This window comes from Sinocyclocheilus anshuiensis, unplaced genomic scaffold (genome assembly GCF_001515605.1).
Source record: "Sinocyclocheilus anshuiensis isolate Anshui unplaced genomic scaffold, SAMN03320099.WGS_v1.1 scaffold140, whole genome shotgun sequence".
NCBI lineage: Eukaryota > Metazoa > Chordata > Actinopteri > Cypriniformes > Cyprinidae > Sinocyclocheilus > Sinocyclocheilus anshuiensis.
The window spans coordinates 391,819-409,998 of NW_015554147.1; the positions used below are offsets into that span (position 1 = coordinate 391,819).

The window sequence follows — 18,180 nt, forward strand, 5'->3', positions numbered from 1 at the left end:
GGAATGTTTCTTGATCATCCATATGTTTCATGATCATTTAAAATTAAGAGTTTATTCTTTACAGAGGATTGTATCATTCAGTGTGATATTTATATAATGATTAAAGTCATACTGTAGTGGTTTCGAAATCAAGGTGAAGCACAAATCAATGCTTTTCAGAGTAATAACAATGAGTCTGGTAACAGGGACATCTGTAAGAGTATGTGAACTCAGTCCCTCTTGATGGCTTTAATATGATGTGTGTCAGAAATAGTAAATTCCCATAATTCTCAGTTCTCATAGAGGCCTAAATGACACATAACAGTTGGTCTCTCATCATGAACAATGCTGCTGGCAGTTCAAGGAGTCAATCACTGTGATTCAGTTCTCAATGGATGGGCAGTCTGTGAAAACAGATAAAGGCACGATGTAATAAAGCATAATTTCTGTCCCTAGGGATGAGTTTGTGATAATTCATTTTATGTTGACACAGCGGTATATAATCAATGCAAGTCTATTTCCTTGATTCTAAATGTGTTCCTGTGTATGATAATAATGTGGCACTATTTGATTTTTGAGAGCAGTTTGGCCCATAAGTGTGCTGGTATTGACTTCTGACAACAAGAGCTGAAGTGATATTAAAGGCTGTGCTGCAATAATTTAACTTCCTTGCACTAGCAGAGAGAAAGTTACAGTGACAGGGCAATGACAGGGTTGATTATAAGCCAAAGACAACAATACGAATCGGCTTAGGGTTCTCTTGAAGAGATTTTACAGCACCTGAAATTTGCTGCATCTCAGCAACTAAGTGATTTACTTATACATTTTTAAAATATTTGCATCTATCCATCCATCCATCCATATGTCTGCCTGCCTGTCTGTCTATGCATCCATCCATCAGACAGATGGACGGACGAATATAGATAGACAGATAAACAAACAATCAAACGTTTAGATAGACTGACAGACAGACAGATTAATGGACGGACAGACGGACAGAAAGACAGAGAGATAGACTGACAGACAGATAGATAGACAAATAGACAGACAGATACATGAATGGACAGATAGACAGACAAATAGACAGATGAACAGATAGACATACAGATATATGGACAGACGGATGGATAGACAGACAGACAGATAGATAGACAGACAAATAGACAGACAGATACATGGATGGACGGATGGACAGATAGACAAATGGATGAACAGTTAGAAAGATACATGGACAGATGGATGGATAGACAGACAGATAGATGGGCGAACAGATAGATAGATAGACAGACAGACTAACTGACAGTCAGGCAGATAGACAGATGGACAGACACAGACAGACAGACTGACTGACTGACTGACTGACTGATTGATTGATTGATTGATTGATTGATTGATTGATTGGTTTTGGTCTGAGTCTGAATGTAGAGAGCCTCATATTAGTATTAGCTAATTTAGTCTGGGTCTGGTCTGATGAAGGAGACACATCATAATAAGATCCTAAATGTAATTTCCGCACCAACAGTAATTCTGAATTTGAGAGGAGACAAAGACCAGCAAATAATTGGCTCCTCCATAACAGATTGCGTTTCCCCTGTTGCACAATTAGAAGTGTCATTAGCATTCAAATTACCAAATAAGATTGTGATCAACAGAGATCAATGAAGGTGCCGGAGACTGGCCTCACTTCACATCCTGCCCATGGAGATCTGGACCTGAAGTCCTAAAGAAACACAAGATAAACAGTGACAGGCCAGGTTGCAGCTCTGATTGTTAAAAAAAAAAGACATCATATTTAAACCTTCTCTTCTTCTCTACGGATTTAGACGGTATCTCTCGACTGATTCCAGAGAGTATTTTTCCTTTTTTTCTGTCTCTCCCCCTTCTTAACTCTTTCTCATAGATTACTCTTTTCAGAGCAGGGATTAGCTATGTTTTTCTCTGTCAAATCCCTGTCAAATCTCACCTCTTAAGCTGCCCTGAGCCTTTCGTGGCCGACAGACCAAGAAGAAGGGCAGGTCATGAAGGTGGCCAGACATCCTCATGAAAACCTACACTCTTATGTTTCCTGCCAACAATGGCTACATCACCGTTCATGTGGGTTTAAGTATTTTGGATGCACCAGTCAACCTATAGGCCTGTTCACATTTCACATTCACATTTGCATTAGACACAGTCTAAGGATTTGTAGTTGTTAACCTCCAAGAACTTGCCTAACATCAAACATGATGATGATTCAAATATGATATTTAATATATATATATATATATATATATATATATATATATTAAACAAGGTTGATGAATGCCGACAATAACTCTTAACAAATAAAATGAAATAAAAAATAATAAAAATGAAATTAACTCCATAAAAAGGAAAAGAACAGTTAACAAATTAGTTGGTTTGCCATCACCTAAAAGCAAAATCATTACAGGATTTATGACACTTTGATGTAATTAAGTCACAGATAACAAACATACACACACACATACACACACACATTGATTTTCATTGACCTTGGTTAATATATATATATATATATATATATATATATATATTAACCAAGGTCAATGAAAATCAATGTGTGTGTGTATGTGTGTGTGTATGTTTGTTATCTGTGACTTAATTACATCAAAGTGTCATAAATCCTGTAATGATTTTGCTTTTAGGTGATGGCAAACCAACTAATTTGTTAACTGTTCTTTTCCTTTTTATGGAGTTAATTTCATTTTTATTATTTTTTATTTCATTTTATTTGTTAAGAGTTATTGTCGGCATTCATCAAATATAAGATTGTTAGAGTATGGTGTGCCATTTAAACCAATGCAGTTGAAATGCAACAGACCTGATTTCACTGGGCAGTTATTTTTCAATTGCTGTTTCTGGGACCTTTCTTTCCTGGTGTATTTTAGTAGCCAAATCAATCGCTCTGCGCTGTGATTCATACCTGGTACACATTTGAATTAAAGCACTATTCTGCATCTCTGCTTGATGCCCAATAAGGGAAAAAAGGTAAACTAAGTCTAATTGGATCAATAATTACATCAATTTTCTCAATGGAGCAAGTGCATGGAATTCAAAATGGGATCAAAGAGGGAGTGATATTTTTATATGAAAAAGAAGCTGGAAAGGAGAGTTTCTGAATTATTTAGCTGCCTTTCATTATTTTGTCCCTTTGAAGAAAGATAATGGTGCATCTGGAAGTGACGCTGTCTGTCAAGGCTTATCCCACTGCATGCAAGTCTCTGTTTCTCTCTTACACACACACACAAACATTCCCTCTAGCTGTTCCAAAACCTAGTGAGCTACCTAGACAGCATTTTAAATGAACAGTTGCCTAAAAAATGAAAAATCTGTCATATCCGTATGACTTTTTTCCCCCCTTCTTCTTTTTCTTCTTCTTCTTCTTCTGTGGAACACAAAAGGAGAATTTTTGAAAAATATTCTGGCTATTCCTTTCAAAATAATGAAAGCGAACAAGGACTGGGGTTGTGAAAGCTCCAAAATGACGAAAAAGCACCATGAAAGTACCATAAAAGTGGTCCAGATGATTTATGCACTATATTCCAAGTCTTCCGAAGTCTTGAAATAGACTGAAATTTAAGCCAGTATTCATGTAAAATCTTGTCATCCAATTTGGTCTCCACACACATTATAAATGCGTGCAATTTTTTTTATTTTAGAGTGAACTTTTCTCTTAAGGCTTCCTAGGCACATTAATTAGTTAATTTATATTTCATTTAGGATGACAGCTTTAAACCTGAACAGAAAGTAAAACTTTTTACATTAAAACTTTTTACATTATTTACATTATTAACTGAGTCATATATATATATATATATATATATATATAAAAAAGAGAAAAGTGATGTTTTTGATAAATTAAATAAATAAATAAGAGAAAAGCGAGGCAATGCAGTGCTGGTTTAAAACACTTTATATTCAGTAATATTATTTATTTGACTGCACTGACACTTTTGATTGAGAACAAAACTTGAAAAGAACCGAGCTGAATAAATACAATATTGTCTTCTGTAGGACTGCTTTTTAGCTGATTTGAATTTGTTTCATAATTGCTGAATTTTGCAACATTAATACTGTTACTGAACTGAACTAAGTTAATAATTGAACTGGCTTAAGCGAAATAACGACAGTATTCAGCTCTATTTTGTAGAGCTGCTTATAGCTGAACTGAACTCGCTTCAGAAATTGAGCAACTTTACACCGTTATTGAACTGAATCAACATGAACTGACTTTAGTTGAATAATCTTTTTAGAGCAGCTTTACAGCAGAACTTGCATATCACCAATTCTGTTATTTTCCTGTTCATTACTGTGAAGTTGCTTTGAAACAATCTGTATTGTATAAAGCTCTATATAAGTGAAGGTGACCCGACTTATCACTGCATTAGGAGCAATACAAATGAAAGTGAAAGTGAGTCAAGTATGGTGTCCCATACTCAGAATTTGTGCTCTGCATTTAACCCATCCAAGTAAACACACATATTGCTGCTGTGCCCGGGGAGCAGTTGGGGGTTTGGTGCCTTGCTCAAGGGTCTTACCTCAGTCGTGGTATTGAGGGTGGAAGCACTGGTTATTCACTCCCCCCACCGACAATCCCTGCCGGACCTGGGACTTGAACCTACAACCTTCAGGTTACAAGTCCGACTCTCTAACCATTAGGCCACGACTGCACCAAAGAGCACTGTTCCTGCATTGGCCGGGAATCGGACCCGGGTCTCCTGCATGGCAGGCGAGAATTCTACCACTGAACCACCAATGCCCCCAATATAAAACTATAATAATAAGATCCTATATGTAGAGTGTGCTCACTTTATAGGACTTGAGTCTGTCATGTTTTTTCCGCTATATGGGGTATTACGGTAAGGCATTGCTGCAACATACATATTATTTTTTCCTCTCAGTCGTAATGACGACATGTTATGTCGTTTAAACAACATATTTTTATATTAAAATTTTTAATAACGACATATTACAAATGTTGGTCTGCACTCTTTAAGTCGTTTATTGGAATCAAAGCAGGAGATAAAAAGACAAACGTTTTGACTATCTGCCTTCATCAGTGTGACAATTCTTTATTTCTTTATGATTATATAGGCTAACAAATGACATACATCAGGTGATTATAGTTAATCAATCAATCCACAGACACTTAAACATCAAGAGTTAAATAAAGGGAACAATAGTACATCAGGCAAAAAAATGCTGTTCATAAACACTGTACCCAGAAAGAGAGAGACTTTTTTTTTTTTTTACAGAAAACATGAAAGGTCAAAGTCCTCATTCAAACCTGAAGTTGACATTGTCTTTAAATAAATCATCCAGATTGATTCTCTTTGTAAAAGTTTTTTGTCAATATCTCCACCACAGTGAGATACTTTCACATCTTCAGTATACATTTAAGTTGTTCTATTATCGTGGTTACAATCAATAAAATGTCTGGCGATTGGAGAAGTAACATCATGTCTTCGAATAGATGATTTATGTTCACTTATTCTTAGTGACCTTGATGTCTTTCCAGCATACATCAATGGACAGGAGTACTGAAGTAAATAAATATAATTCTTAGTAGAACATGTTATGCGAGATTTAATCTGATAACACTTTTTTTAGACTCTATAAAGTGAGCACACGCTTTCGACGAGCAGTTTTGAGAACATGAAGGAAAGAGCACGTTCTTTTCGCCTGTTTGGACACTTCAAACTGACTTTGCACTGCCTGTTTGGTTTACCTGTTTACACGTTCATAATGTGCGTTTTGTCTGACTCAAAACCATTTCTGTTATGATAAACACACGTCAAAAACGCGCATTTTTACAGCAAATCACTCATCGAGGACACACATTTTGATACAAAAACGCACGGTTCCGACGTTGGGTTCACGGAAAATGCGTGTCGGAAACATGAGTTTTTTGTATCAAAATGTGCGTTTTTATGGCAAATCACACGTCAAGCATTTTGCTGTCAAATTTTGCTGTCAAATCGCACGCTTTTGACATGTCAGTATACAATCAGATGCCCGACCAGGTGTATATGAATACTCTGGCTTGCCATACGCTTGACTCACGCCTGGCGCTGAAGTGAAGTGGAGCGCGCTTCTGAAACGTCTCCTGTTCTCAGTTGTTCTGCGACTTCTTGTCAAGAGAAAAAGTGACAGAAGCAGCAGTTGTGAGTGGGATGGCCAACCCTAGCCCCGCCCCTGCGTTAATTGCGTTAAATATTTTTAACGCGTTAAACTGAAAAAAATAATCGCCTGCGCTAACGCGCTAATTTTGACACCACTAATATACCGTATTGACCCGAATATAAGACGATGTTTTTTTCTTGGAAATACATCTGAAAAAACGCAGTCGTCTTATATTTAGTGTCAATATATTAGTATATTATATTAGTGTCTTGTATATTGTGTATGTATTATGTATACTATGTATAATGTATATTTGTATAATATATTAGTGTCAATGATTATATATATATAAAAAACCCATTGACTTCAGTAACTGGATGTGCTAAAATGTTAACTTGTTTCTGGGTTTTGGCCTGCAAAAATATGTCATCCATGCAGCACTCTATAGGTTTGGGAATAGATCATTATTTTAGAATTTCTTAAGTAATTAGAGGGCAACTGTTCGGAGCATCTTGGTGAGCCCGTTATTTTACACAGTGTTCAAATTGTATTTTAGCATTGGTGAATGTTTATTTAAGACTTGTAAAACCCAGATACTGACAGCATCTAGATAGAGGAACATGTGTATTAAGACTGCGGGCAGCTGCTGATTGGACGCTGCATTGCTGCAGTACATCTGTCTCCAGCTGTGGCCAGTTGGGAACAGCTTCTGGGGACACAGGTCAGCAATACCCAGTCTGGTCTAATTGCACTGTCTGTCTGTCTAAAATTTAAACAGAAGCAGGCTGGACACACATGAGGTCATTTTTGCTGTTCAGTAGTGATGTTACAGCAGAACATTTGTTGATTCTGTATTAGAAGGTTTTTTTGTTTTGTTTTTCCCCACTGGACACTTAGTGAAAAAACAATAGACCAAACAATAATAAAAGCTTAATTTCTTGCAAATAATTACACACAATTATACTCAACTCTGAAACTTTGCATAATCATTTGTTTAACAGCAGACAGTGAAAGAAAGGTGATATGAGTTGATAACACCTCACAGCGTGGTAGTAAAAGAAACTGCACATTCTAGAAGCTCTGCAGTATTCTCAGATTCTTTTATCACAGCCTGCAAGCAGTGTTTAGACTGGCAGTTACATTACTCATATTTAGAGCAGCTTAGAACAACTTCAGTCATTTGCATGCTTATGTAGATTTGTGATTTGGTAGAATGATGGACTCTTGGCAGCTTTTATGTTAATTATAATGCATCACCATTATCCTGTGTAATTGGTGTCTGTGTGAAAAGTGCGTATGTGTTCCATTTCGTCAACTATTTATCTTTGTGGAGCTCTTTTTTTCATTTTCATCTTTTATTTATGGTTGAGTGTGTCTGTACCAAAGAATTAATACCTGGAGAAAGCATTTTGGTTAGTATCACCATCCATCACAATAAAAGTTGCATGACCCCCATGAAAGAAAGTAATTTGAAATATGTGCCATTTTTGATTATGAGGCATTCACATTTGATTGAATCACCTAATTTATAAAATATTTTGATGTAAAATTCAAAACATTTTACCCAGTGCAATAAAACTGAGCTACTCATTCCATAGCTTTGTGGATCAGTGTAGCAGTACATGACTACACATATTTACGCATTAGTGCTACCTATTAAGTGTTAAGTGTTCAGAAACATAGTCCATCCAATCAGTTAGATAATTAAGAGGAAGTAGATACTGTTCCTAAACACCAATAGAACTAACAATTAGTGTAACATTTAGGAAACCTGGCTGTATGTAGCACCTACAGCTCTGCGGATCCTTCTGAAGGATCCCAGTATTATGTGCTCTGTAGTCCCAGTTAGACACTTGCTAGCAACTGCCTTTTTCAAGACAAGAAAAAGCTTCAAAAAATCACAAGTTGGTATTAATGATGTACTATATGTTGTAGAATAAGCCCATTCAAAAAAACAAACAAAAACAATTGAGTTCAGGACGATGAAATCGGAAGTGCTAAAATGCTAGCTCATTTTCAGGCCTACAAAAATACAACATAACTGGAGCACTCTATTTACATGGGAGTCTTAAAGGCACAGCAACAAAAAAGCAATTTATTTAACTGTATGGGTGAGAGAAAGGGTGGAAAATGGTCATGGGAAAACTAAATTATGACGCCATTGGATGCAAGAAATCTTGACTTATGAGTGAACCTTAGGAAAGCAATATTAAATAATACTTTAAATTATTGTATGACCCCTTTTAAGCAAATTACATCTCTCTCTTTTGAGGCACAGTCCTTTAAAAGTGACTCTGGGTTGAGTGCTTTGCTTTAGGCCACAGTGAGCACAGAAACTCTTTAGTTACTGACTCACATCCTTTTGGTGGTGAAACATACAACCTTTGTATTGGCAGCCCACAGACTGGACTATTAGGCTTTCAACACGCTGTGTGTGCGATTCTGTCCGGGTGAAAGTCAAGAAACCTGTCAAGAACAAGTGGCAAGCCTTTTCCAGCCCAACATCAAAAGAAAAAAAAAAAGTGCAAAGATTAAAGAAAATGTAGGCATGTTTTTAGGCTCATAAAGCTATTATTGTAATGACACTTAAGCACGCAGTCCCTTCTCATTCACATAGCCATAATGTAAAATGTTTAAGAACAGTGAAAATGGAATAAATAAATAAATAAAAATTTTGGATGCATTGTATTATTATGGAAGCCTGTTTCTGCCACTGATAAAAAATATTAAAAAAAAAAAAAACTTTTCATCTCACAATTTATTTATTTTATTCCGTGGCAGAAACAGGCTTCCATATATTACAGTAATGAGAATGCGTATTTAGAAATTTGCAAAATAATGTTATATTGAAAAAAAAGCCTTAATAATTTAAAAATTTGCTTGATTTTTCTATATGCAAAATCATTTTATTTTTTTCAATTCTGACTATGTATGTGTGTTTATCTCCAGTGAGAGTTTATACAGGCCATGTGTGTTGTCAGTGTGCCAGTGCCATGCCTCTGTTCTGGTGTGATACAAGGTGATGTGAAGTGGAAGTGATATCTATAACAGAGGAATTGGAGAGAGGCACTCATGCGCAAAGCAGCCCTGACTTTACAGAGCCCGTTTGGCCTCGTAGAAAAGGTCATGCAACTCAACATGAGGTAGTGTGTTTGCCTCTAGGAATGTACATGTTTTAGTGCATTTGTGTAAAATGTGGAAGAGTTATACTGCCTGTCTTTCCCTTTCTCTATTTTTGACACACATACACACACGTCTGGTTTGCTATCCTTGTGGGGACTCTCCATAGGCGTAATGGTTTTTCTACTGTACAGACCGTATATTCTATTGCCCTACACCAACCCTACACCTAAACCTACCCCTTACAGGAAACTTTGTGCATTTGTAGATTTAAAAAAAAACTTAATTCTGTGTGATTTATTAGCTTGTTTACCCTGGGGACCTCAATTTAGGTCCCCACCATGACACGAGTCCCCATGAGTCTGTGTGTATTCAGGTTTAAGTCCCCACCAGAATAGAAAAACAGGTACACACACACACAGAGAGAGAGAGAGACCATGCTTCATTATCTATCAGCACAGACATCTTGTCAGAATAAGCGGGATGATGTCTGACTGCTAAACATGTTTGAGGAAAGAGCTTTCCTCTTTCTGGAAATTATATGGCAACTCCTGCACAGCTCACCTGTCAGAGAGAATTATTTGGGTCTCCTTCAAGCAATGCAAATAACGACACCCAAAAACTTATTAGAGCAGCGTCTGTGTATGTATGCGTGTGCACAGATGTGCGTTTGTGTATGCACCCACATTCTTGTAGCATCTTGCGTGGGAGCATGCGCTTACGTGCATGAGCTTGTGTGTACGTGTGTGTGGCAGTTTGACATCTGCTTTTGAGTTTTGTCTGAGTTCTCCTCTGGGAACTGGCTTTTATTTGAATTTTCAGGCTTTATGAATGAAATTACAGTGCAGAAAATTGGAGAGTTTATGACTCAGCAGATGTTGTTCTACACTTTTTGCTAAACTCAGTGACTTGTGACTTATTTGAAGTAAAATTGAATATCGGGTGTTTGCATGAACTCTCCAGAACCACATCAGGTGTGTGCCGAGGCCCAGGTGTGCTGAAGGGTTGAGAGAGGTCATGGTTTGGGTTAGACAGCGGGTGATTTAATGCTCTCTGCAGTGTAACCACTGCACAGCTGTAACGGTAACACTTTAGATCAGGGAACACATATTCACTATTAACTAAGATTTTTCTCAATAAAATCTAATTTGCTGCTTATTGATAGTAAGGTAGCTGTAGTAGTAATGTTTAGGTATTGAGTAGGTATCTCATTACTAGGGATGCACCGATACCACTTTTTCCAGTACTCGCCCGATACCGATACTTTTGTTTACTTTATTTAGCTATCCTCACTTACATAAATAAACTCCTGCACCCACTAGTAAAAATAGTATATATATATCTGGTCTCTGAATAATTTTTGGTTTGACTGTATATTTACTTATTATTAGTTAATGCATTAATTATCATTAATTTACAATGAGCAATACATTTGCTGCTGTGTTTATTAGTATTGGTGAACGTTAGTTATTAAATAAATAAATAACTGTTCATTATTAGTTCATGTTAGCTTAGGTCCATTAAAAATATGATAACTTTTGACTTTAATAATTCTTTAGTAAATGCTGACATTAAAATTAACTAAGATTAATAATTGTTTTAGAATCGTTTGTCATGTTAACTAATAACTGGGTTGTTACATGAATTTCAGCACAAAACCATTCAACAGTTCAGTGCATAATTTGTTTCAACATGCAAATATTGATATTTTCTTGTTGGCCATGATACGTTCCAGAATATGTATTATTTACGTATATTATTCCATCAAAGGGAATCAACTTCTCTTCAATAGCTTTTTTCAGTTCAACAGAGATAATAATTAATTCACCTCTTCGCTCTCAGTATTGGGGAAAGTTACTTTTAAAAGTAATGCATTACAATATTGTGTTACTCCCTAAAAAAGTAACTAATTGCGTTACTTAGTTACTTTTTATGGAAAGTAATGTGTTATGTTACTTTTGCGTTTTTTTCTCAACTTGGATGTGGAATTCAGCAATTAAAAAAATTAAACACGTAATGTATATCTAAAGTCATTTTTGCTTATTAGTATGTTTGAATTGGATCATTGGAGCATCAGCTGCAAAGACATTGGTTAATAACGTAGGAATAAATACATAAAGGATATTTGTGTTGACATTTAATTATTCCAGGTTTGCATCATATTCTGAGTGTGCATTTCTGTTTTCATTCATTTTGAGGAATACGGAATCTCTTTTTGTGCAAGTGAGATGAGTAAATTCAAGTTCACATTTAGACTAGAACTACAGTAACCGTCATGTTTACACAGCACACACAACACCTCTGCACTTACTCCCGATTTCTCTCAAATGGGGGGAACTGTCATTACTAATTTGAAAAATTTGATATTTTCTTGTTAGTAACTCATGTTACTTGTAATGCATTATCCCAACAGTCACTCGCTAATAGTGATGGAACATCAGATTCATTTTTGCAAGCCAGTTCTTTCAGATGGTTTGTTTCAATGAATCAGTTAAAAAAATGTGTGTGTATTAGGGGTGTAACGGTACACAGAAGTCACGGTTCAGTACGCACCTCGGTTTTGGGGTCACGGGACGGGTTCGGGACGAATACATGTACCGTTATAGTGTGTATGGTATGTTAAGCTGAAATATTTAAATAAAGCCATATATGTAAACACTGCTGATTATTACCTTTCATTCACTGAAGTCAGTGAGGTTTGTTGTCACTGTTTCGTTCAGTGATCCTGCATGTCAAATAGCATGCGACTGACAAATATTGATTAGCCTACATCTTGGACAAGTTACCTAAAAGTTTTGCACCTAAAACATACATTACAGACATTGTTCTAGATGTCTAAATGTCTTTGGAGGAAGTCGTGGCCTAATGGTTAGAGAGTCGGACTCATAACCCAAAGGTTGTGGGTTCGAGTCTCGTACCGGCAGGGATTGTAGGTGGGGGGAGTGAATGTACAGCGCTCTCTCCCACCTTCAATACCACAACTGAGGTGCCCTTGAGCAAGGCACCGAACCCCCAACTGCTCCCCGGGCACCGCAGCATAAATGGCTGCCTACTGCTCCGGGTGTGTGTTCACGGTTTGTGTGTGTTCACTGCTGTGTGTGTGCACTTTGGATGGGTAAATGCAGAGCACTAATTCCGAGTATGGGTCACCATACTTGGCCACATGTCACGTCAAAAAATAAAGCATATACAAATAAATCAGTCTTATAAACTCCATGATTTCGCTTAAAGAGTGAGATATCTTGGTATGTTGTTTATGATGGACCATTTTGAGCAGACAACATGAAGATAAACCCTGATGGAAAAACAGCTGAAACCAGCCTAATGTGGTTTTAGCTTGTCTTCAAGCCTGCTCATAGATGGTTTGCAGGCTGGTTTTAGAATGTTTTTGTTTTGTTTTGTTTTTCAGCAGGGAATAGAAGCTGATAATAATCAATAAACACTAAGGACCTTTAAAAGGATGTACAGTAAGCCTTAATTTCATGTAGTCACAGGTGATTAGGGGAACATATTCCTCCAATCTAACAAAAAAACAAAAAAAAGTGAGGTATCGAGTTGATTCCACAAATTTTGGAATTGAACAGCACTAGTTAATGGTACAACCAAAATAAGTAGTTAAGAGTTATTTACAAGCCAAGTTGACCCGATGCTAGTTATTTATGACCTAGTGTGAACTTTACATCTCAATATATACTACATCTGCAAATTATAGTAAACTTCATGAGGCGTGGTATTACATTTTTACATTTTTATGGCATTTTTGTCCCCTGTTGTCTCCCGGTTTGATGGCGACTCTGAATTTAAGTAACGAATGGATGGTGCATCTCTGCCCTACTGTGACTCACATCATGGATCAGACCCATGTGCGTTTGCTGTCTGTCAGACGCTTTAAGGGACTGATGGGAACATTGGTGGGCTATAATTCGAACCCCACTTGTCCTAACGCTCTCATTCTTTCCTCTCCAATTTGCCCATTACAATCCAGTTTCATTATCTCGCTCTCTCCGTGGCTAGTGAGAACCATTGAAAGGGCACAGCTGAAATGGCACTGGCTACAACAAAGGCAGTGTAAGGAGATGCCTATCAAACCTCCGGCAGGTGGGAGAGGCAGACGTGGGCACGACTCCTCATTACGTGTGCTCACACAAGGCTTAAGCCACGGCCACATGAAAGCTCTCTCTGGGTACCGGGTGTCAGTCTGTTTTCTTTTTCTTCCAACAGGACTGACCTCCCCCCTGCTCATAAGCCGGCCCCTCCGCCACCCAAGAAAAAGAGCAGCGACATGAAAGGCGGCCTGACGTCTGACGAGATCCAGGTAGGGCGTCTTCCTCTTTTCCGCACACGACATGCCTCAGGAAACACTTACACCACCACCCATGATCTTCAGTCTGCCTCTGAATCATTACTTTCACATTTCTTAACTTCATAAATGTGCACTTTTTGAGTTAAAGTAAGGGATTTTTTAGACTTAAACCTTTTGTTTTGTGATCTAGGTGCTTGTAATGAAGTAAGGCCTCAGTTAGAAACACCCAACCATGTCCTTTATTTTACTGCACTTCCTGTAATTACTTCTACTTTATTATGAAATTATTTATACTATAAATTGATTTCTGCATACATAATTTACAATATACTGATATTTTACAAATATTTAAAGATGTATTACTCACATATTTACTATGTACATAGACACATTTTATGCATAAGTCTTTTACTTTTAAAGTAATGTGAATTTACATTCTGCAAAACATAATTTATGCAAGACATAATAATTATCAATTATCATTTAATTGATCAAATGAGGTTAAATGTGGCGTCTGTTTAACTTCGCCCACATGCATGTCAACCAAAGTAAAAGGAGTACAATAAATACGAGTACAAAAAAAGGCATACAATAAATGTGTGCATTAAAGTAACCATTGTTGGATGAAAATGTTAGCTTTATACACTTCTATTCAAACATTTGAGCATTGTAAAATTTTTTTATATATATATTTTTGAAAAAAGTCATATACTCACTGAGGCTACGTTTATTTGATTAAAAATACGGTAAATATTATTACAATTAGAATGTTTTCTGTTTTGATATATTTTAAAAATGTATTTTTTTCCTGTGATGCAAATCTGAATTTTCAGCATCATTACTCCAGTTTTCAGTGTCACATGATCCTTCAGAAATCATTTTAATATGTGGTGCTCAAGAAATATTTCTTCTTATTATTAATGTTGAAAACAGTTGTGCTGCTTAGTAATTTTGTGGAAACTGTGATATATTTTTTTTCAGAATTTTTCGATAAATTTATTTGACATAGTTGCAACATTAGAAATGTTTTACTGTCAATAATGATCAATTTAAAGGGATAGTTCATCAAAAAAAGGAGAAAATTCTCTTATCATTTACTCACCCTCATGTCATTCGAAACCTGTATGAATTTCATTCTTTTGCTGAACACAAATAAGATATTTTGAAGAATGTGAGTAACCAAACTTTTGACGGTAGCCATTGACTTCCATTGTATTTTTTTTGTTTGTTTTTGAGTGAACTATCCCCTTAAAGCATCCTTGCTGAATAAAAGTATTAATATCTTTATTATCTTTATATATATTATTATTTAGATTTACTATCTAAAAAACGTCTCAGGTTACTTATGTAACCATGGTTCCCTTTCAGTCAGTCACGTTCGACATTACGTCAGTCGTGACTGACGAATTGGGATCTCGCCCGAGAGCCCAATCACCTTCGAGTGTTAACTAAACAAGCCAATTACAGTTGGCGTGCGTGTTTCGACATGCGCACCCCGCCCCGCAGCGCGGGTATTAAAGGAGAGCGCGTGCAAACGCACATCAGCTTTTTCGCTTCGGAGCCGAGCCTTCTAGCAAGACTGAATCTCCACGAGTGTCTACGAGACAGCCTCTGGCGTTGGTGTTACGGCGCGTCAGCGGGGGTTGCCATCCAGTGCTGCTTCTCTTCGGCGTGCTGCAGCTTCCCATTCTGGGGAAAGGCTGTCTCCAAACAGAGACTTGCCCACTGGTTAGTGAAGGCTATAGTCTTGGCATACCAGGACCGACGTTTACCATGCCCCCTCGGAGTGAGAGCACACTCTACGAGAGGAGTGGCATCTTCTTGGGCATTGGCGCGGGGCGCCTCGATAGCAGACATCTGTAGAGTGGTGTTTTTTCAATGTATGCTTCAGACACGGGTCACGACGAGGCGTTCCCCATAGCGACCCCTAGAGGATGCAGTTCGAAGTTCCCATGAAAGGGAAACACCTTACTGATGCCAAAATGTAGCTGTGCTTTAAAAGGTAAAATGCTGTTATTGCATTCAGTACAAATCTACTAACACCAGCCGCAGGTCAATTGGTTTCTCCTGATCCACCACTTCTGATGATAATCTAAAGAAACCACAATCTTTTGTAAATGCAGTGTTTCTACACCGCGCATCCGTTTTGGTCATTTTTAGCTCCATTTTAATGAAGCGTTAATTTAAAACAGCTTATTTCCAATTCCGCCTGAGGAACCAAAATGTGCCATTTAATCTCTTCAACAGCTTCTGAAAAACTGTTGATTTAATCACCTTCAACAAAATCGAAAAACAGAGTAGTCGCTTATACGACTGCACCAAGGGAGAAAGTATGGTGAAAAATCAGATATCACTCTAAGAATATTGTTGTGCAAACGCCCCAGCAAAAGCAGTGAGCATGTTGAAGCGACTGTGAATCTATGATGGATCCTGCTAGATGAACTTGAACGAATGATGGCCATTATGCCAAGATGATCTCATGCTGTCATACAGTCCAAAGGCTATGCGAGATACAAGTAAGGAGTCCAGGGCAGCTATTTAACATTTTCCAGTTTGTAGTAATGAATTCCATCTAGTTTCCTATATTTCTTGTATTTTAGCTAAATCTTGTGATGATCTGTCACTTATATCACTATTTTCTTTTCCACATTTGTAGTCTAAGTCAGAATGTGTTCCAAATAAACACACCTATGCTCCTACAGTCTTGATTTTGAACATTTAACAAGTAGCTTAGCTCATTCTTTTTCTGTAATTTTGCTGTGCAGGATGTTTGTCAATTATGTAAATTATGTTAATTAACACCACACAAATCCGCTTTAATTTGTGAGATTACGCTATGTTGACATTTCTCAGTCCATGTGAGGTTTCGTGCAGATGTCCGATACTGTAATTGGCATTCATGACACACCAGCATTCACATTTGCATTTGTCTTCTGCTACGTACTCGGAATGAGGTACGTTGTCCTTGGTGGACAATGCTAATTTCGAAGGAAGCCGCGCAAAATCAACTTCCCTAAATCGATAGCGTCTTTCGAAGGTCACCGTGGTTCTACTAAATCTTTCTGAGCGCATCTGGAAACTGAATTTCCCTCATGCCTTCGGAGACATTTGGCTCTAGCAGTGCCGATTTGAAAGCAAAGAATCCGCGAGGGGCACAGAATTGTAAAAACCTGACAGTAAACATGATCAGGCTGTGATTGTGTCTCCCGGACCTTATAGCACACAGGAAAGATAGTGAGATCACAGGCGAGTTGCTTTTATAAACTGCAGGTGTCTTGCCTTCCTCTTTCTTCCCATTCAAATATCAACTGCGTTTGAGTTTGTTTATGTGTTTGTTGTGTTGAAGGAGTCATTGAATTTTTTGAGCCATGCCAACTCGGATGTCTGACCTGCGTGAATCTGTGAGTGTACGTTTCATCTGGTGCCCAGCTCAGATCCCATAAATGTTTGTTTCATGAAAGTTTCAATAAGATCAGGCCTTCCGTGGTGGATGGCTAGTGTGCCGGTGAAGGGAAGACCTGTTGTTGGTATAAACAAAGGACAGTTGCCCTCACAGTTGGTGTTGCTAGGAAACTGCTTAGAACAGACTTCTATAGAAAGTTGAGTGTGCACGTACATACATACCACTGTACTAAACCACTTTCTTTGTTATCATCACCCCTATGTGTGCTTCAATTACACCGCAGACACATTATGAATGAATCTCATGTAAGCCCACGTGTGTCCTTGAACTTCAAAAATGCTTCAGAGACATTCAAATGGGCTGCTTTGTAGTCAACATGAAATCAAAATAGACCCAGTATATGTTGTAATACACATCCTTGATGCCTGTCTCACAAAGCAGATTTAAATGGTTGGATTGGTGGACTTTTTATGTATGTATGTATTTGTTTGTTTGTTTGTTTATTATAGTAACTTGGCTTCTGGGAAGGTTGCAGGGTTTTTTTTTTTTTTTCTCGTTTTTTTTTTCTGGGTTAAAGATTGCAAACATATTCTAGACCAATCAGCTGTGAGAAAAATATAAAATAAATAAATACATAAATAACATGTCTTTGATGCAATAGAGTCACACCCCCATCTCTCTCTCTACAAATCACAGTGTGATTCACAGGGGGAAAGAATATTGCGATGACAAAATTGCCTAATGTGTAAATATATATTTTTATAATATTGTTACTGATATATTATTGTATATTACAAAATGTGCTTACATTTTAAGCTGCATATTACAAATTCATTGCAAGTTACATACTTGTATGAGCAATTATATTGACACATATATTGTTATTAATCCTTAGTATTGTCAATTAATAAAAAGCTTTTAATTTCAATTAAGATAAATATAATATACACTACTGTGCAAAAGACAGTGACATTATGAAATATTATTGCAATTTAAAATAAATGTTTTCAGTTTTAATATATTTTGAATTTATTCCTGCGAATTTTCAGCATCATTACTCCAGTCTTCAGTGTCACGTGATCCTGTTAATATAAGAAATTGGTGCTAAAGAAATATTTATTTTTATTATCAATGTTGAACACGGTCATGCTGGTTATTTTGTTTTGTTTTGTTTTATTTTATTTTATTTTATTTTATTTTATTTTATTTTATTGTATTTATTTATTTATTT

General features: G+C 36.9%; 1 protein-coding gene and 1 non-coding gene across 8 annotated transcripts in view; one reads left to right on the plus strand and one right to left on the minus strand.

The window, feature by feature from the left end:
* The window catches only part of LOC107670612 (nectin-1-like), a 249,801-nt gene that overhangs the window by 185,299 nt on the left and 46,322 nt on the right, over positions 1-18,180 (plus strand). For all 7 annotated transcript variants that reach the window (XM_016463255.1, XM_016463260.1, XM_016463256.1 and 4 more), the window contains one exon: positions 13,465-13,558. In XM_016463255.1, the coding sequence (XP_016318741.1) occupies positions 13,465-13,558 (94 nt within the window). The remainder of the gene's footprint in view (positions 1-13,464; positions 13,559-18,180) is intronic.
* trnag-gcc (transfer RNA glycine (anticodon GCC)) lies at positions 4,689-4,759 on the minus strand. Its single transcript has one exon. It is a non-coding gene; the product is annotated as a tRNA-Gly (tRNA).